The following is a 26,496-nucleotide window of genomic DNA, read 5'->3' on the forward strand; positions in this document are numbered from 1 at the left end:
CCTAGATAGGTGGACACGGTGCCCAGATAACGGCACCATTTCCCAGTGTATAATTGTTACGAGTAGAAGAGACAGTGCAGCCCTATGCTGAAGCCAACCCACTGACCCTTCCTACTTGGACGATTCATACTATCTGGTGGCCTCAACTAGGTGACAGTCCCTTCAATAGTTGAATTGTACAGGGAAAAACAAGCAGGCGTAGTCAAATGTCAGACCAGGTCCGAACCAAAGAAGCATGTCAATGTCAGTGTCCAGAGAGGAAACGAGACACAAGCCAGGGGTCAAAACCAGAGGACAGAGTCAGAACCTAGTCAGAAACCAACACAGTACCAGAGAGCAAGAATGGTCAGAACTGAAGGTTTCATCAGGTCAAATACAGAATAGAAGAACAGGGAACAGACAGCAATCCAGCAACAAGACAAAATGCGATGAGCTTTAGATAAGCTGGGACACCAGCACAGTGCCTAATTGGCCTAGCGTCCCCATTGCCTGATGAGGAAATTAGGCGACAGTCCCTTTGATACCGAACAGAAGCCAGAACTGCCGTGGGAGCGAGGAGAGGTAAGTTACTGACAATACTGTGCCAAGATACTGAAAAGTATATAGAATGTCCAGCTGTGGAGTGATATCTCCTAGAGAAAGGTCAGAAAAATATTAGGATAAGGTCACATTACACATCACACTGACAGGCTTCTCCATGTCATGACCGACTGGGGGGACAGGGAGAGTGAGCCCTAAACTGTCCCTAGTAACACTCTCCCTGCCTACTTGCCTATCCACCCTAAAAGGTGGATCAACAACTTGGAGCCGATCCCTCCATGAGCCACACTGCAGTGGCATAAAAACAAATAATAAACATAGTCGGTCACAGGCCAGAAACGGGGACGGAAAACTACCATACAACTAGATATAATATAAACTCACAAACAGGGCAGAATATAGTGTAATAAATAACAGTTCATAAACCGGAATCCAAATAAACGGCTGATATGAAAAAATGAACTAGACAAGGTATGCAACAAGTATACAGCAGAATCCAAAAGATGAAGGGGATGAATAGAAGAACTGAGAGCTAAAACACTAAACTGATCAGGTAACATAGGACACTGTTCACACTGGAACACAGAACAAACAAACTGGACACCCCACTCCACAAAAGGAGTAGACGGCATAATAAAGCCAAATAGAGTACTAGACAGCGGGGCACACACCACCGTCTGATCAGGATACTGACCTAGTAGGAAAAACGAAACACAGGACTAGAACCAGGTGAGTCTAAATAGACTCCAGGATACCAAACAGGAATTATAACATACAGAGCACAGGTAACAGGCAAGACTAAAACAGGACGGGTCTGAACAAACTCCAAGATACCAAACAGGAATAATTACATACAGAGCTCAGGTAACACTACACTAACACAGTGTGAACACAGACTAAGCAGAACGGACATACTAATCCTAAAGCCGACAAATGTAACACAGACTAAAATCTACAATAAACAAGACTATTTAACCATGGCTTAAACTCAGATAATATAACAAGATAAATACAAGGTGCATGCTCAAGTAGACTTGGAAGTGTATTGCGCAAACAGACATCATAGTAGCATTATTGCACAAAATAACCAGCAGAGAATGCAGGAGAACTCTGGTTAAAATATACCCACCCAAGTTCTCATTGGTTCAGAGCATTAACTATTCCCTATCCAGGGAGAATAGCAAACTGCCCAGAACAAACTAATGTGTGAATACACACCTAAACAGAAAAATAAAAAAACAAACAGACATTACACTCTGGCCCAATTTCACCCTAGTGTTTTTAGAATGAAAAAAGTCCACATCAACCTGATTTCCTCTTACAGTGTCCCTCTTGTTTACCCAGTCACTTGACATGTCTCAGACCCTAATCAAACTGTAAAGTCCAATTTTGTGTTTTTGCATTTTCTGTTTTAGGTCCTGTTCAGACCTTGTTTTTATGTATGAACGTTTTCTGTGCTATTCTCCCTGGCTAGGGAATAGTTAATGCTATTAGCCAATGGGAACTCGGGCGGGGCTATGTAAACCTGAGCTCTGCTGAACTCTGTGGTGGTTATTAGTTTTACCTTTCCTATGTCTGTCTGAGTTTTAGCCATTGTTGATCCTGTTTATTATTTATTATTCCTGTTTGATATTGATTGTAGTCTTCTTGGTTTTATGTACATCTGTCGGCTTTTAGTACCTTGTCATACCTTAGTCTGTGTTCACACTGTGAGTCTTGCTTGCACCCATGCTCTGTATTTAGTATTCCTGTTTAGAGTCCTGACCCGTGTTCCTCCATGTGATGGAGTTTGGTATTATATTTGGGAATATTTGCTTTCCAGTCTAATGCAGTAAATAGTATAGGAGCCTTCTTTAGACCACAAGCTGGAAGCCGGGAGGGATGAGATCACTGTGATGTGTTCTGTGGAGAAAAAAAAATTATGAATATTCGTAATTGCAAATATATAGTGCTATATTCGCCATTTTCGCGAATATGCGAAATTTGCAATAAATATTCGAATTGCGAATATTCACGCTCAACACTAATGCCCACCTCCCGTGACGTGCGAGGAGAGGTGTATTTACCTGCCTCCAGGTGACGGAAGAGGCGTAGTCTCCATGCACCACGCTGCGGACCTTGGGGGCCTGCGTTATGGATATTTAAAGGGGTACTCCGGTGGAAAACTTTTTTTTTTTTAATCAACTGGTGCCAGAAAGTTAAACAGATTTGTAAACCACTTCTATTAAAAAATCTTAATCCTTCCAGTACTTATTAGCTGCTGAACACTACAGAGGAAATTCTTTTCTTTTTGAAACACAGTGCTCTCTGCTGACATCTCTGTCCATTTTAAGAACTGTCCAGAGTAGGAGAAAATCCCCATAGAAAAAATATGCTGCTCTGGACAGTTCTTAAAATGGACAGATGTCAGCAGAGAGCAAAGTGGTCATGATGTCAGCAGAGAGCACTGTGTTCCAAAAAGAAAATAATTTCTTCTGTAGTATTCAGCCGCTAATAAGTACAGGAAGGATTAAGATTTTTTAATAGAAGTAATTCACAAATCTGTTTAACTTTCTGGCACCAGTTGATAAAAAAAAAAAAAAAAGAAAAAAAAAAAGAAAAGGTTTCCCCCGGAGTACCCCTTTAACTGCACCTCATTAAAAGACACAGTCTGCACCTTCAAAGAGGCTCCGGCTTGTAAGTGCTCCCCCTTTATTCTTCTTTCTTTCTTTCTATGATTGATATGAATTACTTCTGGACGGGATTGAGCACAGTACATTAGGTGTCTGCTGATAGGGGATAAGCTGGGATTAAAGGGGTACTCTGGTGCTTAAACATCTTATCCTACGTAGGCTTGCATTGAGGGGCGGAGCGTGACGTCACACGGGGGCGGAGGCGTGACGTCACACGCCGCCCGCCCTGCGGTCGACCATAATCAGACCCGGAGCGAACGCGCTACGGGCACTGATTACAAACGGGGTGCCGCGTGCATGATCCCGGGGGTCCCCAGCTGCGGGACTCCTGCGATCAGGCATCTTATCCCCTATCCTTTGGATAGGGGATAAGATGTTTAAGCACCGGAGTACCCCTTTAAGCACAACAGGGTCTTTTTTGTATAAACTGTTTACCCTGACAATCCCAATAGGTTACATTCAATGGTATAGAATCCATGTTTATTTCTCATTATTTCTTCCCCATAGGCCGTACACAAAGCCGTGATAGAGGTGAATGAGGAGGGAACAGTGGCCTCCGCTGCTTCAGCTATTGCGACTGCAGAGACTACAGCCCGCAGACGATATCCTGAAGTTAAGGCCGACCGTCCCTTCATTATGACCATCGTGAAGGATGATGATAATACAGCACTGTTCACCGGGAGAATCCTTAACCCGACTCTATAATTGTCACAGAGCCAATATCCACCGCTCATAAAATAAAATGGTGTCATATAGTCTAACCTTGTCTTATTAAATAAAGGGGTATTCCAGGAAAAAACTTTTTTTTTATAGATCAACTGGCTCCAGAAAGCTGAACAGATTTGTAAATTACTTCTTTTAAAAAAATCTTCATCCTTTCGGTACTTATGAGCTTCTGAAGTTAAGGTTGTACTTTTCTGTCTAAGTGCTCTCTGATGACACGTGTCTTGGGAACCGCCCAGTTTAGAAACAAATCCCCACAGTAAACCTCTTCTAAACTGGGCGGTTCCCGAGACAGGTGTCATCAGAGAGCACTTAGACAGAAAAGAACAACTCAACTTCATGAGCTCATAAGTACTGGTTTTTAATAGAAGTAATTTACAAATCTGCTTAACTTTCTGGAGCCAGTTGAAGGAGAGGACAGAGCTGACTACCGCCCGTACAGTGACTGTATAGTGGTACATATCAGCTGTGCACAGGCTCTGCAGACCATATAAATCAGTGGTCTCAAACTGTGGCCCTCCAGATGTTGCAAAACTTCAACTCCAAGCATGCCCGGACAGCCGTTGGCTGTCCAGGAATGCTGGGAGTTGAAGTTTTGCAACATCTGGAGGGCCACAGTTTGAGACCACTGATATCAGTGATCCCATACAGTTTCATCAGGTGACGTCTTCTCTAATTGGAGTCGGTCACTTTCCTCTTTCTTCTCCATCCGGCCTAGACTGCCATGAAGATTGCCTCCAACCATAACTCGTCTCCACAGAACCTGCAAGACAATTATTTTAGGCTCCAGCCACTATAGTGCCCCCCAAACAGTAAGACCGAACGTTGTTGTTGGCCAAGGTCACTGCCCAGTGTCTTCCAGCAGACTTGCCTATAAACGGCACGTCTGCTCCCAGCAGCCACTGCTCCGTTAGAGTGGTAGAGAGGGGCTGTATTCTGAAAGTGGTGGATGGCAGCCCCAGGTGACTGACACTTAAGAGTACACAGGGTAACAAACTCTGCTTATGGAATTACCTTCCTGATAACACACTGTAACAAACTCTACTCAGGGTACTACCTTCCTGATAACACACTGTAACAAACCCTCCTCACAGAACTACCTTCCTACTAACACAGTGTAACAAACCCTCCTCACAGAACTACCTTCCTACTAACACAGTGTAACAAACTCTCCTCACAGAACTACCTTCCTGATAACACACTGTAACAAACCCTTCTCATGGTACTACCTTCCTACTAACACACTGTAACAAACCCTCCTCACAGAACTACCTTCCTACTAACACACTGTAACAAACCCTCCTCACAGAACTACCTTCCTACTAACACACTGTAACAAACTCTCCTCACAGAACTACCTTCCTGATAACATACTGTAAGAAACCCTCCTCACAGAACTACCTTCCTACTAACACACTGTAACAAACCCTCCTCACGGTACTACCTTCCTGATACCACATTGTAACAAACTCTCCTCAAAGAACTACCTTCCTGATAACACACGGTAACAAACCCTCCTCACTGTTCTACTTTCCTGATAATACACTGTAACAAACCCTTCTCACGGTACTACCTTCCTGATAGCACACGGTAACAAACCCTCCTCATAGAACTACCTTCCTGATAGCACACGGTAACAAACCCTCCTCATAGAACTACCTTCCTGATAGCACACGGTAACAAACCCTCCTCATGGAACTACCTTCCTACTAACACACTGTAACAAACTCTCCTCACAGAACTACCTTCCTACTAACACACTGTAACAAACCCTCCTCACAGTACTACCTTCCTGATAACACACTGAAACAAAACCTCCTTCTCATGTACTTACCTTACTTCTGGGGTGACACACTGATAACACACTGTAACAAAACTTCCTCCTTGTCTTATTTTTGGTCACATGACATGCCAAAAAAGAAACAGATAAGAAGTGGTCAAAAAGTCAAATCTAAGCAAAAGTTATAAACACAGTGCAAACATTATACAACCCCCCCTCCCAACACTCCCACCCCAACATGTTTCACCACACCACAGATAGTGTCCTCAGGGGCAATATGACACATCATTCATTGCCCCAGAGCAGTTTCCCAACCAGGTTGCAAAACTACAACTCCCAGCATGCCCGGACAGCCAAAGGCTGTCCGGGCATGCTGTGAGTTGTAGTTTTGCAACAGCTGGAGGAACACAGGTTGGGATACAATGCCGCTGTGTCATGCAGTACTGTATGTGACCTTAAATGTTCCTAGGTGTAGTACCGCAGCTTACCAGGGAGGGCGCTGTGACGCAGGGCTTCTTGTTCGCCGGGCGGGCCGCTCTGGAGCTCGTTGACAGGGGGCGTGTCCTCTCGTTGTCCCCTCAGCTCTCCTCCCCCGGCGGCCATGGCCCTTCCCGGCATTCCCTATGAGCAGCGGCTTCTCATCATGGCGGACCCGCGGGAGAAGGCGCTGCAGGACTACAGGAAGAAGCTGCTGGAGCACAAGGAGATAGACGGCCGCCTGAAGGAGTGTGAGTGCGGGGCCGGAGCGCGGGGAGAGCCGGACGGCGGGGCTGGAGGTGCGGGGGAGCCGGATCAGCGCTCCGGGAGTCCCGGCCTCACAGACGCTTTGTCATCCCGGCCTACAGCGGCGGATCCGGGGACGGGACCTGCGGGGCGGACAGCGGCTGTCACCGGATATGTGCAGCTACACACGGCGGAGACCGCTCCGGACAACCCGGGGAGGAGAATCATAAACGGGGAACCGGGAGACGGCGGAGACACCCCGGAGCGAGGATGAGGAAATCACCGGCCCCCACATAATATGCACAATGATGTCATCACATATATATATACCTGTATATAATATACACAATGATGTCATCACATATATATATACCTGTATATAATACACAATGATGTCATCACATATATATACCTGTATATAGTATACACAATGATGTCATCACATATATATATATATACCTGTATATAGTATACACAATGATGTCATCACATATATATATACCTGTATATAGTATACACAATGATGTCATCACATATATATACCTGTATATAGTATACACAATGATGTCATCACATATATATATATACACCTGTATATAGTATACACAATGATGTCATCACATATATATATCTGTATATAATATACACAATGATGTCATCACATATATATATACCTGTATATAATACACAATGATGTCATCATATATATATATATATATACCTGTATATAATACACAATGATGCCATCACATATATATATCTGTATATAATATACACAATGATGTCATCACATATATATATACCTGTATATAATACACAATGATGTCATCATATATATATATATACCTGTATATAATACACAATGATGTCATCACATATATATACCTGTATATAGTATACACAATGATGTCATCACATATATATATATCTGTATATAATATACACAATGATGTCATCACATATATATATACCTGTATATAATACACAATGATGTCATCACATATATAACCTGTATATAATATACACAATGATGTCATCACATATATAACCTGTATATAATATACACAATGATGTCATCACATATATATACCTGTATATAATATACACAATGATGTCATCACATATATATATACCTGTATATAGTATACACAATGATGTCATCACATATATATACCTGTATATAGTATACACAATGATGTCATCACATATATATACCTGTATATAATACACAATGATGTCATCACATATATAACCTGTATATAATATACACAATGATGTCATCACATATATATAACCTGTATATAATATACACAATGATGTCATCACATATATATACCTGTATATAATATACACAATGATGTCATCACATATATATATACCTGTATATAGTATACACAATGATGTCATCACATATATATATACCTGTATATAATATACACAATGATGTCATCACATATATAACCTGTATATAATATACACAATGATGTCATCACATATATATAACCTGTATATAATATACACAATGATGTCATCACATATATATACCTGTATATAATATACACAATGATGTCATCACATATATATATACCTGTATATAGTATACACAATGATGTCATCACATATATATATATACCTGTATATAATATACACAATGATGTCATCACACATATATAACCTGTATATAATACACAATGATGTCATCACACATATATAACCTGTATATAATACACAATGATGTCATCACATATATAACCTGTATATAATATACACAATGATGTCATCACATATATAACCTGTATATAATATACACAATGATGTCATCACATATATATATACCTGTATATAATATACACAATGATGTCATCACATATATATATACCTGTATATAATATACACAATGATGTCATCACATATATAACCTGTATATAATATACACAACAATGTCATCACATATTTGACACCTGTATATAGTATTCACGTCACCCCATATATTATATATCTCCTGTATATAGTATACATATATTATGACACCTGTATATAGTACACTCAACAATATCATATACAGTATATGTTACATGACACCTTTTATATAGTATATATTACACCCTATGTATAACACCTGTATATAGTATATACATCACCCCATATATATTAAACACCTATATATAGTATACACAACAATGTCATCATATGTTACATGACACCTGTATATAGTATATACATTACACCCCTTATATATAAAACCTGTATATAGTATATACATTACACCCTATTTATAACACCTGTCTATAGTATATACATTACACCCTATATATAACACCTGTCTATAGTATATACATTACACCCTATATATAACACCTGTCTATAGTATATACATTACACCCTATATATAACACCTGTCTATGGTATATACATTACACCCTATATATAACACCTGAGTATATACATTACACCCTATATATAACACCTGTCTATAGTATATACATTACACCCTATATATAACACCTGTCTATAGTATATACATTACACCCTATATATAACACCTACATATAGTATACACGTCATCCCATATATATAATATATACCACCTTATATATAACACCTGTATATAATATACACAACATCATATATTACATGACACCTGTATATAGTATACACATCACCCCATATATAATATATATGTCCAGTATTTAGTATATACATATATTATAACACCTGTATATAATATACACAAGGTCATATATATTACATGACACCTGTATATAGTATATACATTACACCCCTTATATATAAACACCTGTATATAGTATATACATTACACCCTATTTATAACACCTGAGTATATACATTACACCCTATATATAACACCTGTCTATAGTATATACATTACACCCTATATAACACCTGTCTATAGTATATACATTACACCCTATATATAACACCTGCATATAGTATACACGTCACCCCATATATATAATATATACCACCTTATATATAACACCTGTATATAATATACACAACATCATATATTACATGACACCTGTATATAGTATATACATTACACCCCTTATATACAAACACCTGTATATAGTATACACATCACCCCCTATATATTGTATATAGTGTATACATTACACCATATATATTGTATATAACACCTGTACATAGTATATACATTACAACATATATAATATAACACCTGTATATAGTATACACATCACCCCCTATATATAACTGTATATAGTATACACGTCACCCCTATAAATTATATAGCGCACCTGTATATAGTACACATTTCCACCTATATTATATAACACCTGTATATAGTATACACATTACCCCCTATAAATAGTATATATAAGAACTGTATATAGTATACACGTCACCATATATATATATATATATATATATATATATATATATATATATATAGTATGCACATTACCCGCTATATATTATATAACACGTTTGTGTATGTATATATATATGTATTAATGTGTATACTATTTACAGGTGCGATATGTGTGTACTATATACAGGAGTTATGTAATATATTACAGTACATAACACCTGTATGTAGTAAAAACGTCACTATAAAATTGCAAGATGTAAACAGAGCCTGACTTACCACCCCCGATCTTGTCTATCATCATCCTGTGTAGCTCCGCCTCTAGTGCTGTTATCAATAGAGGCGGGGCTACCCAAGACCAGGCTAGAGACAGTGGGTAAGTGGACTTCTGATCACAGTATACAGAGTTTTCTATGGTTGTCTGTACACTTACTAAGGAGTTAACTAGCGCTGCTCAGCAGTGCAACTCGACTCTTTGGTTTCTGGGCCAGAGCTTAGCCCAGCAAGGGCCTCCAGTGAAGCGGAGATCTAGTCAGATCGCTGACTTAATCGATGTTGTTTCTGAGCAGGTGATGAACAATACGTCTTGCTGAGCCCGAGCTGAACCTGCAGCTGTATAGCTGGGGTCACAGCTCAACCCTGTCATGAGCAGGGACTCCTGTCAGTATAGTTATAGAAGTCTGGCCTCCAGTAGAGGCTAACCCGCTGTATACCATACAGACGGAGGAGGAGGTGAGTAGTGATGCTTTGCTGCACTAATTACCTCCACAAATGCTGCAACTTAGCGTTTTGTAGATGCACCTAATAGATCTGCTCCTTCCCTACGAAGCAGAGAGATCACGTTAACCCTATACTTGGTTATTGTTTGAGCCGTCGCTGTTCTATTGTCCTGACAACTTATGTGATTCTTTCTTTTTTATCCCAGTAAGGGAACAGTTGAAGGAACTGACTAAGCAATATGAGAAGTCCGAGAACGACCTGAAGGCTCTGCAGAGTGTGGGGCAGGTAAGTGCTCGCTGCCATAGAAGATGATGGGATGGTAACCGTTCCTTCCTATCTGACACATGGTCACCAGTTCAATAGGAAGCCACTTACCGCCATGTATTGGCACAAGTACAGACAGGACTGGAAGCTCCATAGGACCCTGTTGCTGCAAGACAAGAACTACTCGCCTCAGAGCCTCCGTATTTCCTTTAAAGGCCGCGTCCATCTTTAACCATTTGGACTTGGACAATGTTTTCTTGATTTATTGTCCCTACTGTTCAGTGTCTGGGCCAGTGTGCCTCCAGCTGTTGCAAAACTACAACTCCCAGCATGCCTGGACAGCCAACGGCTGTCCAGGCATGTTGGGAGTTGTAGTTTTGCAACAGTGCCAACTGCTGGGACCCTTACGATCTACTGAACGGGGCCCCTGCAGTCTGCTGGAAGGGGGCATCCCATAGAGATACATGGAGGGGGCCTGTCAGCCGCAGCTTCCTTCTGGCGTCGGAAAGGCTGCTTTTGGCAAACTGCTGGGGCCCAGTTGAGATTGCTGGGGGTCCCAGCGCTTGGACCCCCTGCGATCTATAACTTATCCTCTGTCACGCCCCCTCCCATAGGCTTGCATTGAGGGGGCGGAGCGTGAAGTCACACGGGGGCAGAGCCGTGACGTCACAATGCTCCAGCCCCGTGATCGACAGTAATCGGACCCGGAGCGAACACGCTCCAGGGTCTGATTATAAGGGGGTGCGGCGTGCAGAATCACGGGGGTCCCCAGCGGCGGGACCCCCGCGATCAGGCATCTTATCCCCTATCCTTTGCATAGGGGATAAGATGTCTAAGTGCCAGAGTACCACTTTAATAGGTAACCATGGCAGCTGAAGGCCTCCCTGCATGTCCTGCACACTCTAATACTGTCGGCCTCAAGCAGACTGTACTAGACGAGCTCAGATTTCACTGATCACTGTAAGCAATCTGATCGTTTATGTAAGAAACATCCCCTATAAGTTAAATTGCCCCAGCCTTTTCCCATTTCTCAAATTAAAAAAGTTAAATATATCTATTTGGTATCCCCACATGTGAAAATGTCCGAACTATTAAAGGAGTACGCCGACAAAAATGTACTTATCCCCTATCTACAGGATAAGTAGCTGATCGCGGGGGGTCTGACTGCTGGGGCGCTCAATGAGAAGTGCGTGTTGTCTACTGGATGATGCCCGGTAGCTGTACCCGGCCTTTTTGGCGTTCCCAGAGGAATGAATGAAGCGTGTGCCGTCTGCAGCACGTGCTCCTCACTGAGCGCCCTTATTTTTGCAGGAGATCGCCTTTAAAATTTAATGACAACTAACCAAAAAGAAATACCATATCGCACAATTTCCTCATCTTATTCCAGAAAAAAAAATGTAATAAAAAGTCTCATATTTTGATGGATGATATCAATAAAAACTACAAATCAAGCTTTTTTGTATTTTTTTATTTTTTTATTTTTTTTTAGATAAATAAAATATATAACCAAAAAATTATATACCGGTAAATCGAGTATCTGTAATTGTAAGGACTTGTAGAATAAACAGAACATGTCGTTTTTACCGCAAAATGAGCGGCGTAAAAAGTCTTTTGCCTGCAACAGTTTCCCGGTTTTCTAATAACATTTTCTGTTTAGTTTTATGAAAAATAACTTTTTCTTTTTTCTGGATATTTGCAGATTGTCGGGGAAGTTCTTAAGCAGCTCACAGAAGAAAAATGTAAGTGTGAAGGGAAGAGCGTCTATTACCCTGCATCCTTATCGTCAGCTTGGTGACTTTTTTTTTAATTATAGAGATATATGTGTATGTGTATATATAATATATATAATATATATATTTATTTATTTATTTATTCTCATCCTGTGTTTCTCAACGGGACAAACTTTCCAGTGTCTAGACCAGTGGTTCTCAACCTTGGTGTACAAGTACCCCCTAGGTTACTTTGCAGTTCTCCGAGGGTTACTTAATGGCAGCCACAGCCATTGTTTACTGGACTGGACCACTTTTAAAACAAAATGGTAGACTGACATCACTGCACTGAGGAGCAGAGCAGGAGGGCAGCTGTCAAGCCCCCTCCCATAGACTTACATTGGAGTGGGGTGTGACTTAATGAGGGGGCGGGGCTATGACATCATAAGCTCCCATCTCCAGCTTTCAGAACAGTTTGTTCCAAACGCTGAGCAGCGGAATACTTCTTTAAGGGACCACTGTGTTTAAGTTTATTTTATTTATTTTTTGCGGGATTCCGTAGTAATTGCAGGCTTTAAACCTGAACTCTATTTTCTGTTTTCAGTCATTGTCAAAGCTACAAACGGGCCAAGATATGTTGTCGGGTGTCGTCGACAAGTAAGTCTCTGCTTAAAATGTTTTAAACCTTCTATATCACTGTTTCCCATCCAGTGTGCCAAAGGGCTGGGTATGCTGGGAGTTGTAGTAATGCAACAGCTGGAGGCACCCTGGTTGGAAAACACTGTTCTATAAAGTGGTTACTCTGTTTAACATTGAACATATGAGCTACTAAAGATGATCATGTAGCAATCTTTCCTTTTTTTTCTGCTCCTTTGTCTTGTCTTTGTTGAGGATTTTTTCCTCTGTCAGCTGCTCTTTATTGACCGGCTTGTTATATTACTTTTCCATTTAGTGATAACAGCAGACGATGGTTTAATCAGTAGGATCAGTAGAGCTCAACAATAAGTCTAGGACTCTAAGGTCTTATAGGGTCTCATACATATATGGCAGTAACACTGTATGACTTGCAGTGGCCCCCTTGTCCTCATGGAGCCCCGGCCCTAATATTATTTTAGTCTTTGTATTGTAAATGTTTCCATTACGAAGTACTTTGTGCCCCCCAATCTCTCAGTATCTAACCGCATTGTTTTTTGTTTCTAGCTGGACAAAAGCAAACTGAAGCCGGGGACGCGAGTAGCTTTAGACATGACAACACTCACTATTATGCGGTAAGCGGTCCATCGTTTTTCTTGAGGGAAGAGTTGTCATTGCCCAATTTTATCTTCCTGTATAGAATATGTGACACAGCCCTGACCTCAGTATCTGAGGAAGGGATTTAGGAGGAATTATTTCAGAAGACTTAAAGGTAGGAAGACAATGTAATAGAGCAGCAGGAAACGCTAGCAGAATGCTTGGATGTATAGGGAGAGGTATAAGCAGTAGAGGGAGGTACTCATGGAGGTATAGGGAGAGGTATTAGTATAGAGAGAAGTGCTCATGCAGCTGTACAGAACACTGGTGAGACCTCACTTGGAGTATTGTGCGCTGTACTGGAGGCCGTATCTCCAGAAGGATATAGATACTCTAGAGAGTTCAGAGAAGATACTAAACTAGTACATGGATTGCAGGATAAAACTGACCAGGAAAGGTTAAAGGACCTTAACATGTATAGAAGAGACAGAGGGGATATGATAGAGACTTTATATACATAATGGGAATCAACACGGTAAAGGAGGAGATTTAAAAGAAGAAACTATCACAAGAGGACATAATGTTATATAGAGGACATAGTTATAAATTAGAGGGGAAAGGTTTCCGCAGTAATATCAGGAAGTATTACTTTACTGGGAGAGTAGTGGATGCATGGAATAGTCTTCCTGCAGAAGTGGTCTCTGCAAATACAGTGAAGGAGTTTAAACATGCATGAGATAAGCATAAAGCTATCCTTCATATAAGATAGGGATAGGTATAAGGTTATCCTTCATATAAGATAGGGATAGGTATAAGGCTATCCTTCATATAAGATAGGGATAGGTATAAGGTTATCCTTCATATAAGATAGGGATAGGCATAAGGCTATCCTTCATATAAGATAGGGATAGGTATAAGGCTATCCTTCATATAAGATAGGGATAGGTATAAAGCTATCCTTCATATAAGATAGGGATAGGTATAAGGTTATCCTTCATATAAGATAGGGATAGGTATAAGGCTATCCTTCATATAAGATAGGGATAGGTATAAGGCTATCCTTCATATAAGATAGGGATAGGTATAAAGCTATCCTTCATATAAGATAGGGATAGGTATAAGGTTATCCTTCATATAAGATAGGGATAGGTATAAGGCTATCCTTCATATAAGATAGGGATGGGCATAAGGCTATCCTTCTTCATATAAGATAGGGATAGGTATAAGGCTATCCTTCATATAAGATAGGACCAGGGACTATTGATAAGATTCAGAATATTGGGCAGACTAGATGGGCCAAATGGTTCTTATTTGCCGACAGTCTGTTTCTGTCTCCATTATCCACAGGGGAAATCTGCTGCAAAGAGCGACATTGTAATGCAGGGGGTTGTGCACTTACTTGCACTGATCTCGCATTATACAGGTCATTGATTTTTATGGGAGTTTTATGATATGACCCCCCCCCCACACACACACACACACACCCCCCTTCACAAGTGTTTCCCAACTAGTGGATCTCTGGCTGTTGCAAACTACAACTCACAGCATGCTGGGAGTTGTAGTTTTGCAGCAGTTGGAGGCTTTCTAGTTAGGAAACACTGATCCACAAATAGAGCTGACGATTGGACCCCTGTTTATCAGTTGTAAACAACCTGCTAGAGAGTGATTGTGTACAGTGACCCTCTTATATTTTGCCTCTTGTATTACAGGATTTGCTTTTTCTCTTTCCGCTCATTCCTCTCATTTTATCCCTTGTCTCTAGTTACCTGCCCCGAGAGGTGGATCCGCTCGTGTATAACATGTCTCACGAGGACCCTGGAGACGTCTCCTATTCTGAAATCGGAGGACTGTCTGAGCAGATCCGAGAGCTCAGGGAGGTGCGTATGAATCCTGACATTACTGCATTGGGGAGAGTATTTATTTATGGAGTAATCATGAACTTTTATTGGCCAGGTCATCGAGCTCCCGCTCACTAATCCAGAGCTGTTCCAGCGTGTCGGAATCATTCCTCCGAAAGGCTGCTTGCTGTACGGCCCCCCAGGTATGTTGAAGCTTTGCTCTGGAATGAGTGTTAGTTTTAGTGCTGTTTCTAGTGTTAAGAAATAGCAATTCCATCATAAGTGCATAGTGATGCATGTTAAAGGGGTACTCTGGTGGGAAACATTTTTATTTTTTTTTTAAATCATCTGGTGCTAGAAATTTTAAGACTTGTAAATTACTTGTATTAAAAAATCTTTACCCTTCCAGTACTTTTTAGCAGCTGTCTGCTACAGAGGAAATTCTTTTCTTTTTAAATTTCTTTTTTGTCTTGTCCACAGTGCTCTCTGCTGACACCTGATGCCCGTATCGGGAACTGTCCAGAGAAGGAGAAAATCCCCATAGCAAACCTATGCTTCTCTGGACAGTTCCTGACACGGACAGAGGTGTCAGCAGAGAGCACTGTGGACAAGACAAAAAAGAAATTTAAAAACGAAAAGAATTTACTCTGTATATTTTTTTAATAGAAGTGATTTACAAATCTGTTTAACTTTCTGGCACCAGTTGATCTAAAAAAATAAAAAATGTTTTCCACCGGAGTACCCCTTTAATTCACCTTTTTAAAGTAGCGCATCCGCAGCATATTTGATGCAGAGGATGTGCTGCCGGCAGTCACAGATGGAGGGCAGAGCGAATGCCTTCTGCCGCCTTAGCTGCGGATTTCCCACATTCATGAGTGGACACAGTTATGGCAGGGAGTTCGCTCTGCCTTCGCTCTTTGACTGCCGGCAGCGCATCCTCAGCATCAAATACGCTATGGATGCACTCCTGTGTGACCCTATCCTTGTAAATGTGGTGGTTTTTTGAGAGAGGACCCATGACGGGTGCATGGTGCTGATCACATACCGGTTTATACTATGATGGGCGCCCATCACTCATTGTCTCTGCATTGGATGGTAACAGTCCTAGTACTAGTTATTGTCTGATACAGTTCATATTCTGGGATATTTCTGGTTGTAATATCATTGCCTCCTGTTTCTTCCTATCCTCCAGGTACTGGAAAGACGCTCCTGGCTCGAGCTGTTGCCAGTCAGCTGGATTGCAATTTCTTGAAGGTAGGTAAAACAGCATTATCCTATTTTTTTTTCTTAGGCTTGTGCCATATCAGGTATATACTTTACCCATATCAACAACTGGATAAATGATACAGTATCGGATCCTTCAAGCTGCAAATAACGTTCATGTTCTTCCTATTCTGTATTGTAACTATCTCTATGGCAGTGGTTTCCGAACTGTGAACCTCCAGCTGTTGCAAAACTACCCGGACAGCCAACTGCTGGAGGCACCAAGGGCTGAGAAACATTGAGCTAGGCCTCCAGATGTTGCAAAACTACAACTCCCAGCATGCCCGGACAGCTGCATCTCCAAAAGATGACCAGACCTTATTAGAGAAAAGTAGTTTTGGCCGCTTATCAAAAGCCAGAGTAAAAAAAAGATGAGAACCCAGCTTTACCAGGATCCTGCATAGCAAATGGGCTTTACTATAGAGCAGTGTTTTCCAACCAGGCTGCTTCCAGCTGCTTCAAAACTACAACTCCCAGCATGCCCGGACTTCCAACGGCTATCTGGACGTGTCGAGAGTTGTAGTTTTGCAACAGTTTGACACCCTGGTTGGGAAACTGACCTAAGTCTCCAAATTTTGGACCTACATATGGTGCAAAACTACAACTCCCAGCATGCCCGGACAGCCGTTGGCTGTCCGGGCATGCTGGGAGTTGTAGTTTTGCACCCTGGTTGGGAAACTTCACTAGGGCAATGAATGATGTGTCCTATTGCCCCTGAGGACACCTTCTTTGGTGTGGGGAAATATGTTTGGGTGGGAGTGGGGGGCTTTGTATAATGTTTTCTGGAAGTTGGAGTTTTGCAACAGCTGGAGGCACACTGGTTGGAAAACACCGCCATAGAGAGAATTACAGTACAGAATAGAAATAATTTTAGTTGCAGCTTGAAGGATTTGATACTAAATCATTTATCCACTTATTAATACCACACTGGTCTAGAGCAGTCAGAGGCTGAAAACACGGTGTGAACAGTGGCTTATACCGCATAGTGATACTTCCGTATAGTTTTATTTTTTAACTGCGTTTTCTTTTTATTTTATCCCTTTCTTTAGGTTGTGTCTAGTTCTATTGTAGATAAATACATTGGTGAAAGTGCCAGGCTTATTAGAGAAATGTTCAACTATGCCAGGGACCACCAGCCATGTATCATCTTCATGGATGAAATTGATGCTATAGGTAAGAATCCTCTCTAACCAAATGGGGGAGTGTGAACAGTCTTTATAACAAGTGTGGCGGTCGTATAGTTGCACAATAAATGGGTTATCCAGGATTAAAAACTGCAGATTTCTTCAAAAACAGCACCACCCCTGTCCTTAGGCTGTGTTTGGTATTGCAGCTCAGTTCCATTAAAGGGTACCGTTCATCAAAAATACTTTTGATATATTATAGATTAATGTATGCAGAATAACTTTACAATTGTATGTTAAAAAATATGCTTCTTTCTATTTAATTTTCCACTTTGAAAAAATGACCACTAGAGGTCTCCCTACCAGTCCTGGCTGCAAGCCTTTTTTTTTTTTTTATAATTTATTTTTTTTTTTTATTATTTTTTTTTTTTTTTATAGATTTCAGACTCATGCTTGAGTCCTAAATCTCAGACTTCAGCCGGGACACAGACAAGCTCAGCTGGCAGCTCTGAATCTTCTCCTCTCTGTTTACAACTGCATGTGCAGAGAGAAGAAAGATAGTAAAATGAATGAGGGCATGCAGTAAGGCAGAGCCAGGAGTATGCCCTGCTGTGCTATGAGCACAGTGCTGTCTGATTGATAGTCGGGGAGCAGTGCTGAGCTTGTCTGTGTCCCGGCTGCAGTCTGAGATTTAGGACTCCTGCATGAATCTGAAATCTATAAAAAAAAAAAAAAAGGGCTAGTGGACAGGACTGGTAGGGAGACACCTAGTGGTCATTTTTTCAAAGTGGAAAATTAAATAGAAAGAAGCATATTTTTTAATAACATGCAATTGGAAAGTTATTCTGCATACATTAATCTATAATAAAGTTTTTTTTTTTTTTTTTAGGAAAGGTACCCTTTAAAGTTAATGGTAAAAAAGTTGTAATACAGCACACAACCTGAGGACAGGTATTGTGCTATTTTTTGAAGAAATTGTCTCTCTTCATATTTCCGGGTAATTCACACAATGGTATAGGATTATCTGATATATTGTTATAATCTCCAGGTGGTCGGCGGTTTTCTGAGGGTACGTCAGCTGATCGTGAGATTCAGAGAACTCTAATGGAGGTACGTCATGCTAAACACTGGTGATCTGGAGCAATAGACTTTGGGGGGGTCCCATGGTTTAATGCACAATTTTTATTCATTTTTTTTTTTTTTTTTTTGTTCTTCGCCAGTTGTTGAATCAGATGGATGGGTTTGACACTCTGCACAGAGTGAAAATGATCATGGCCACCAACAGACCAGATACACTGGACCCGGCCTTGTTGCGTCCCGGGAGACTTGACCGTAAAATTCGTAAGTCTTTTATTTTTATTTTTTATTAGTTTTTTTTTTCCCCTATAGGATTATTTTATTTACTTGTATTTATTTTTACAAAAATTAAATAATTTCTTATATCTGTATTGAATTTTGCAGACATTGAACTGCCCAATGAGCAAGCCAGGCTAGATATTCTGAAGATTCACGCAGGTCCCATTACCAAACATGGAGAAATAGGTAATTGTGACTTCGTGCCAGATGGTAAAGGGGTTATATAGAAAAATAGAGCTGATTTCTTCCAAAAACAGAACCTCACCTGTCAGGTTTTGTGCGTATTAAAACTTATTTCTATTCATTTCAATGGAACTGAGCCGCAATACCACACACAACCTGAGTACATTAGTGGTGCTGTTTTTGGAAGAAATCAGTTCTGTGTTCTTAACCCTGGAGAACCACCATGAATATTGTCATTTCAGTAGGTTTGTCTGATGTTTTAAATATCCAACAACCAAAACCTTGGGCCCTAAGGCCCACCGCAAAATAATCCCCTTAGAGAGAATGTCTCTAAAAGTTAAAGGGGTACTCCGCTGCTCAGCGTTTGGAACAAACTTCCAAACACTGGAGCCGGGAGCTTGTGACATCATAGCCCCGCCCCCTCATGACGTCACACCCCACCCCCTTGACTTGCATTGAGGGGGCGGGGTGTGACATCATGAGGGGCGGGGCTATGATATCACGAGCTCCCGAATGCTGGAGCCGGAACAGTTTGTTCCAAACGCTGGGCAGCGGAGTACCCCTTTAACTTTTAGGGGCATTCTCTCTAAGGGGATTTTTTTTGCCTTAGGGCCCAAGGTTTTGGTTTTTGGTTATTAAATTGAATCCCTGGTGTCCTTGGAAATTTGGTTTGTGATGTTTTAAATGTCCCACATTACGTGTGTGCTTTTTTAAAATGTATTTGTCCCTTATTGTAGATTATGAAGCCATCGTGAAGCTTTCAGATGGGTTTAATGGGGCAGATTTGAGGAATGTCTGCACTGAAGCTGGTAAGGAGTCACAGTAATGGAGGGTGAACAACCGTGGCTGCATTATATGGGGGAGAAACATGTCTAGACAGTATATGACAGTGTCCCTCACCCTGCCTTCAGCTGCTGCAAAACTACAATTCAGGAGTCATGTGACTCTTCCTACTCATATCAGTTTAGATCAGGGGGTCCCAAACTTGTGGCCCTCCAGATGTTGCAGAATTTCAACTCCCAGCATGCCTCACAGCCCGTAGCTGCTGCTAATGACCGGGCATGTCCAGGCATGCTAGGCGTTGAAGTTTTGCAACATCTGGAGGGCCACCAGTTTGAGACCACTGGTTTAGATGCTGATGATAAAACGGATAGTGGCATTTAAACAGTTATTTGTCCCCTCACATGTTTTAGGGGATGGCCGAAGCCAGAGGCCTTGGTGCCTGCTCTTAGAGCTTCATACAGCAATGTTTCCCAACCAGTGTGCCTCCAGTTGTTGCAAAACTACTACTTCTACTCTGCCATAGGGATCCGATCATCCATAATGGCGGATGGAGGTCCCCTCACCGGCCTCCATCCGTCTCCAGGGGTCTTCTGCTCTGGTCTGAGATTGAGCAGATCAGAGCAGAAGATGACCAATAACACTGTTCAGTGGTATGCCCTATGCATAGCACTGAACAGTATTAGCAATCAAATGATTGCAATAAATAGTCCCCTATGGGGACTATTAAAGTGTAAAAATAAGTCAAAAAATAAAAAAAATCCCCTCCCCCAATAAAAAGATTTGGTATCGCCACGTGCGTAAATATCCAAACTATTAACCCCTTAAGGACCCAGCCAATTTTCACTGTAGGACCAGGCCATTTTTGAACATCTGACCACTGTCACTTTAATAACTCTGCTTTTACCTTTCATTCTGATTCCGAGATTTTTTTCGTGACATATTCTACTTTATGTTAGTGGTAAAATGTTGTCGATACTTGCATCGTTTCTTGGTGAAAAATTCCCAAATTTGATGAAAAAATTGAAAATTTCGATTTTTTTTTTTATTTATTTTTTTTTTTTTATTTATTTATTTATTTTTTTACTTTGAAGCTATCGGCTTATAAGGAAAATGAATATTCCAAATAAATTATATATTGATTCACATATGCAACATGTCTACTTTTATGTTTGCATCATAAAGTTGACATGTTTTTACTTTTGGAAGACATCAGAGGGCTTCAAAGTTCAGCAGCAAGTTTCCAATTTTTCACAAAATTTACAAAATCAAAATTTTTCAGGGACCAGTTCTGTTTTGAAGTGGGTTTGAAGGGCCTTTATATTAGAAATGCCCCACAAATGACCCCATTATAAAAACTGCACCCCTCAAAGTATTCAAAATAACATTTAAAAGGTTTGTTAACCCTTTAGGTGTTTCACAGGAATAGCAACAAATTGGAGAAAATTCAAAATCTTCATTTTTTTACACTGGCATGTTCTTGTAGACCCAGTTTTTGAATTTTTACAAGGGGTAAAAGGAGAGAAATCTTCCTAAAATGTGTAACCCAATTTCTCTCGAGTAAGGAAATACCTCGTGTATGTCAAGTGTTCGGATGTGTAAATGATTTATTAGGACATAATGCCCCCCAAAATTTGTAACCCCATCTCTTCTGAGTATGGAAATACCCCAAGTGTGAACGTCAAGTGCTCTGCTGGCGAACTACAATTCTCAGAAGAGGAGTCACATTTTGCTTTTGAAAAGCGAATTTTGCTGAAATGGTTTTTGGGGGGCATGTCTCATTTAGGAAGCCCCTATGGTGCCAGAACAGCAAAAAACCCACATGGCATACCATTTTGGAAACTACACCCCTCAAGGTACACAACAAGGGGTACAGTGAGCCTTAACACCCCACAGGTGTTTGACGACTTTTTGCTAAAGTCGGATGTGTAAATGAAAGAAAAACATTTTTTCACTAAAATGCTGGTTTTCCCCCACATTTTATATTTTTACAAGGGGTAATAGGAGAAAATGACCCCCAAAACTTGTAACCCCATTTCTTCTGAGTATGGAAATACCCCATGTGTGGATGTCAAGTGCTCTGCTGGCGCACTACAATGCTCAGAAGAGAAGGAGCGCCATTGAGCTTTTGAAGACAGAATTTGGTTGGAATAGAAGTCGCGGGCCATGTGCGTTTACAAAGCCCCGTGGTGCCAGAACAGTGGACCCCCCCCCCCCCCCCCCCACGTGATCCCATTTTGGAAACTACACCCCTCACAGAATTTAATAAGGGGTTCAGTGAGTATTTACACCCCACTGGTGTTTGACAGATCTTTGGAACAGTGGACTGTGAAATGAAACCTTTCAAAATTTGCAAAATTGCGGTTTTCTTTTCAATTTCCCCACACAAATAGTATTTTTTTGGTTGTGCCAGACATTTTTATGTTAAAATTTGTGGTTATTACAAAGGAAAACTGGTCACGCAAAAATCAACCCCCATACTAGTCTGTGGATTGAAATATAAGTTATAATTTTTAGAAGGCGAACAGCAGAGAGCACTGTGCTCGTGATGTCAGCAGAGAGCTCTGTGTTCCAAAAAGAAAAGAATTTCCTCTGTAGTATTCAGCAGCTGATAAGTACAGGAAGGATTAAGATTTTTTAATAGAAGTAATTTACAAATCTGTTTAACTTTCTGGCACCAACTGATTTAAAAAAAAAAAATAAAAAATTCCACCGGAGTACCCTTTTTAAATCACTTTTGTGTCACTGCACCATTTATTATATTTTACATAGGGACTCAATAAAAGTTAGGTTTTAGGGACATTCTCTCTAAGGGGATTTTTTTTGTAGTTTGCAACAGCTGGAGGCACTGCTATATGGTCACAACATTAAAGGGGTACTCCGCTGCGTAACTGTTAGGAACGCTGGAGCTGGATGTCACGCCCCCTCCCATAGACTTGCATTGAGAGGGCGGGGCTATGACGTCACAAGCTCCCGGCTCCAGTGGTCGGAACAGTTTGTGCCAATGCTGAGCAGTGGAGTACCCCTTTAAGAGCATTGTATGATTTAACGTATTTACCAGATTTTTATTGGAATTCTTCTTCTTCTCAGGGATGTTCGCCATTCGGGCAGATCACGATTTTGTCGTCCAGGAGGATTTCATGAAGGCGGTCAGGAAAGTTGCCGATTCCAAGAAGCTGGAGTCTAAGCTGGATTATAAGCCTGTCTAACGGGAAGAGACTGCATGGGTGATCTGTGGCTTGTGTTAGAGGTCTCCGTTCCTCTAGGGTTTGGTTGTCTTATATTAAAGTACATTAAAAAAAAACAATCGTCAGAATTTAGTAGTCCGATAATTTCGGGAGACAGTCTGCTCCGCGAGGCTCCTGTAACAATAATACACAGCCTATGCAGTTCATGCATCGCAAAAAAAAAAATCCTTGCTGCCCAACGGTGGCGGTAAAGTTGGGAGATGAAGAAAACAACATGGCAGATTTTAAGAGTTACTGTGTTTCGTAAAATATTTTATATGAATTGATTTTTGTCCTTTTTTTTTTTTTCTGAGGTAAATAATAAACCATGTTTAAAGCGGGTGACGTTCTTCCAGCGTAAGAATCGAATCACTTTAATCTACAGGGAATGTGTGAATAAAGAACGAGAAAGTCTGCGACTTGTCTTGCCAAGATCTCTGCTTGCTGTCAGTGGATAAGAATATTCCTGCCTTTTTAAAGGAGTTATCCAGGAAAAAAAAGTTATTAATCAACTGGCTCCAGAAAGTTACAGATTTGTAAATTACTTCTATAAAAAAAAAAAAAAATCGTAATCCTTCCAGTACTTATCAGCTGCTGAAGTTGAGTTGTTAGTTTTTTTTTTTGTCCGGCAACAGTGCTCTCTGCTGACATCTCTGCTTGTCTCTGGAATTGCACAGAGTAGAAGAGGATTGCTATGGGGATTTGCTTCTACTCTGGACAGTTCCCAAGACACGTGTCATCAGAGAGCACTTAGACAGAAAAGAACAACTCAACTTCGGCAGCTCATAAGTACTGAAAGGGTTAAAGAAAAACTGTCACATATTTTCTCCTGCACTATCCACAGGTACTGGTGGATAGTGCGGGAGACACTGATTAAAACGAGCCCTACCTTGGTCTGATCCGCACTGCCGTTCGCCCGCAATTGTAGTTTTAATCTGTGTATATCCTGCTGTAACTGGCAAAGCCGGGGCTTCTGCAGGTTAAGTGGCACTGACGTCAGCAGCGCTCATGAATATTCATCCCCCCTCCCTCTGGTTAGGAGCGGTGAAGAGAGGGAGAACAGGAGGGATGAATATTCATGAGCGGCGCTGACGTCAGTGCCACTTAACCTGCAGAAGCCCCGCCTTTGCCAGTTATAGCAGTATATACACAGAGATTAAAACTACAATTGCGGGCGAACGGCGGCGCGGATCAGACCAAGGTAGGGCTCGTTTTAATCAGCGTCTCCCGCACTATCCACCAGTACCTGATGATAGTCCGGGAGAAAATATGTGACAGTTTTCCTTTTTAAGATTTTTTTTAATAGAAGTAATTTACAAATCTGTTTTAACTTTCTGGAGCCAGTTGATATATGTAAAAAAAAAAAGGTTTTTCCTGGAATACCCCTTTAAAGGGGTATTCCGGTCTTAGACATCTTATTCCCTATCCAAAGGATTGGGGATAAGATGTCTGATCGTGGGGGTCCCACCGCAATCGCAATGCAGCACTTGGTATTCTGTGCCGGGTGTTGCTATGGAGATGATATCACCCCCTTCTATTCATGTCCATGGGAGGGGATGTGGCGGCTGTCAGGTCTCCGTCTCAAAAGCAGCACCTGGCACAGAATGCTGGGTGCTGCATGGAGATCGCAGGGGGTCCCAACGGTGGGACCCCGCAATCAGACATCTTATCCTTTGCATAGGGGATACAATGTCCAAGGCCAGAATACAGCTTTTTAAGAGTTTACTCTGGGGAAATGAAGGTCTCTCCTCTCCAAAGGTTTGGCCATAAGTGATTGTAAGGGGTTTGACCTCTGAGACTCCCGCCATCTCCTGTACGGGCCGCCTTTAATGCGTTCCAGTCCCCGTCTTCCGAGACGAGCGAAATTGACAGCCTGCCCAATGCTGCAGCAATGTCCCTCCTTAGCCAGTGATTGGCTGACTGGGCCGTCACGCTAGTCCCGAAGGGTGGAGACTGGAGCGCACCGAGGAAGGGTCAGTAGTATGACCCTGCACGATCAGACACCTATTACTCCTGGGGATAGGGGATAAGATGAGTTCCCCAGAGTGCCCCTTTAATCATTTCCTGCTGATGGTACATTTATGGTCTGACATAGATGGACATGATCAGGGGTAGGCTTAAGGCCTGTTGATGCAACAAGCACTCCATTCACTGACAGCCACTGGAGGTCTTATAAACACAAAGGACATTGGAAAGTTGCCAAAGCCTAAACACATGGTTATAGTGCGGGTGAACTGGATTTAAAGGGGTACTCTGGTGAAATTTTTTTTTTTAATCAACTGGTGCTAGAATGTTAAACAGATTTGTAAATTGCTTCTATTTAAAAATCTTAATCCTTCCAGTACTTATCATGGACAGAGGTGTCAGCAGAGAGCACTGTGGTCAGACTGGAAAGAACTACACAACTTCCTGTGGAGCATACAGCAGCTGAGTATTGGAAAGATAAAGATTTTTATATAGAAGTAATTTACAAATCTGTTTCATTTTCTGGCACCAGTTGATTTAAAAAAATAAAAATTATAAAAATGTCACCGGAGTACCCCTTTTAAATGTATAACAGATCAGGGGCGCGGTCCTGGACATAGTGTATTCTCCAATTCTAATATGTAAATGTCGTCTTTTTGCACAATGGGGCCGTACCCAGTATACCCGCCTCCTTTCCCTCTTCTTTAATATGGCTACCCACCTCATGAATAGTCTCGAGGCTCCTACACCCATATGATCCTATTCTGAGGTGATCTGCATCGCCTCGTCTCTGGTCACCTGCCGGTGCCTGAAATTGCTGCTGACCCCTATGACCTCATACACACGGGAGAATCTGCCCCCTCTGATCTTAATAACGGGAACCTGCCAAAGTACAGTCCTTGGGTATTTCTGCTGCTCCTATAGACAATGCAGGGTGTGCTGATCCACCTCTTCACTGGAGCGGAGCTCCCGTACTACATACAATCAGGTTCTGACCCGGCTGAATGGAGCCGAGATGTAAAACCACCTTATCCCGATCTTATCTGAAGG

General features: G+C 41.3%; 3 protein-coding genes across 6 annotated transcripts in view; 2 read left to right on the plus strand and 1 right to left on the minus strand.

Annotated features, from left to right (window-relative positions):
- The window catches only part of LOC130295902 (serpin A12-like), a 33,043-nt gene extending 30,576 nt beyond the window's left edge, over window positions 1-2,467 (minus strand). Inside the window, exon 1 of the mRNA XM_056547210.1 lies at window positions 2,231-2,467. The gene's annotated coding sequence lies outside the window, so the exon portion shown is untranslated. The remainder of the gene's footprint in view (window positions 1-2,230) is intronic.
- LOC130295899 (plasma serine protease inhibitor-like) overlaps window positions 1-3,973 on the plus strand; it is a 35,290-nt gene extending 31,317 nt beyond the window's left edge. For all 4 annotated transcript variants that reach the window (XM_056547205.1, XM_056547204.1, XM_056547206.1 and 1 more), the window contains one exon: window positions 3,720-3,973. In XM_056547205.1, the coding sequence (XP_056403180.1) occupies window positions 3,720-3,917 (198 nt within the window). In that variant the 3' untranslated portion in view covers window positions 3,918-3,973. The remainder of the gene's footprint in view (window positions 1-3,719) is intronic.
- A 2,297-nt stretch (window positions 3,974-6,270) lies between these two features.
- On the plus strand, window positions 6,271-23,854 carry PSMC6 (proteasome 26S subunit, ATPase 6). Its single transcript, XM_056547207.1, has 14 exons — window positions 6,271-6,443; window positions 10,713-10,792; window positions 12,471-12,510; window positions 13,085-13,137; window positions 13,681-13,748; window positions 15,473-15,587; window positions 15,664-15,751; window positions 16,741-16,802; window positions 17,861-17,984; window positions 18,984-19,045; window positions 19,156-19,276; window positions 19,397-19,477; window positions 20,212-20,283; window positions 23,345-23,854. Exons 1-14 carry the CDS (start codon window positions 6,317-6,319, stop codon window positions 23,461-23,463), a joined length of 1,212 nt encoding a protein of 403 aa, XP_056403182.1. The 5' UTR covers window positions 6,271-6,316; the 3' UTR covers window positions 23,464-23,854.
- Window positions 23,855-26,496: the final 2,642 nt, after the last annotated feature.

The sequence above is a fragment of the Hyla sarda genome, chromosome 11 (genome assembly GCF_029499605.1).
Source record: "Hyla sarda isolate aHylSar1 chromosome 11, aHylSar1.hap1, whole genome shotgun sequence".
Classification (NCBI taxonomy): Eukaryota; Metazoa; Chordata; class Amphibia; order Anura; family Hylidae; genus Hyla; species Hyla sarda.

Bases quoted from the DNA above. Each gene is read 5' to 3' on its own strand.
- PSMC6 (XM_056547207.1), top strand. From the start codon at position 6,317: ATGGCCCTTCCCGGCATTCCCTATGAGCAGCGGCTTCTCATCATGGCG. The intron at 13,749-15,472 runs GTAAGCGGTCCA...CCTTGTCTCTAG, and splicing joins ACAACACTCACTATTATGCG to TTACCTGCCCCGAGAGGTGG. The intron at 16,803-17,860 runs GTAGGTAAAACA...CCCTTTCTTTAG, and splicing joins TGGATTGCAATTTCTTGAAG to GTTGTGTCTAGTTCTATTGT.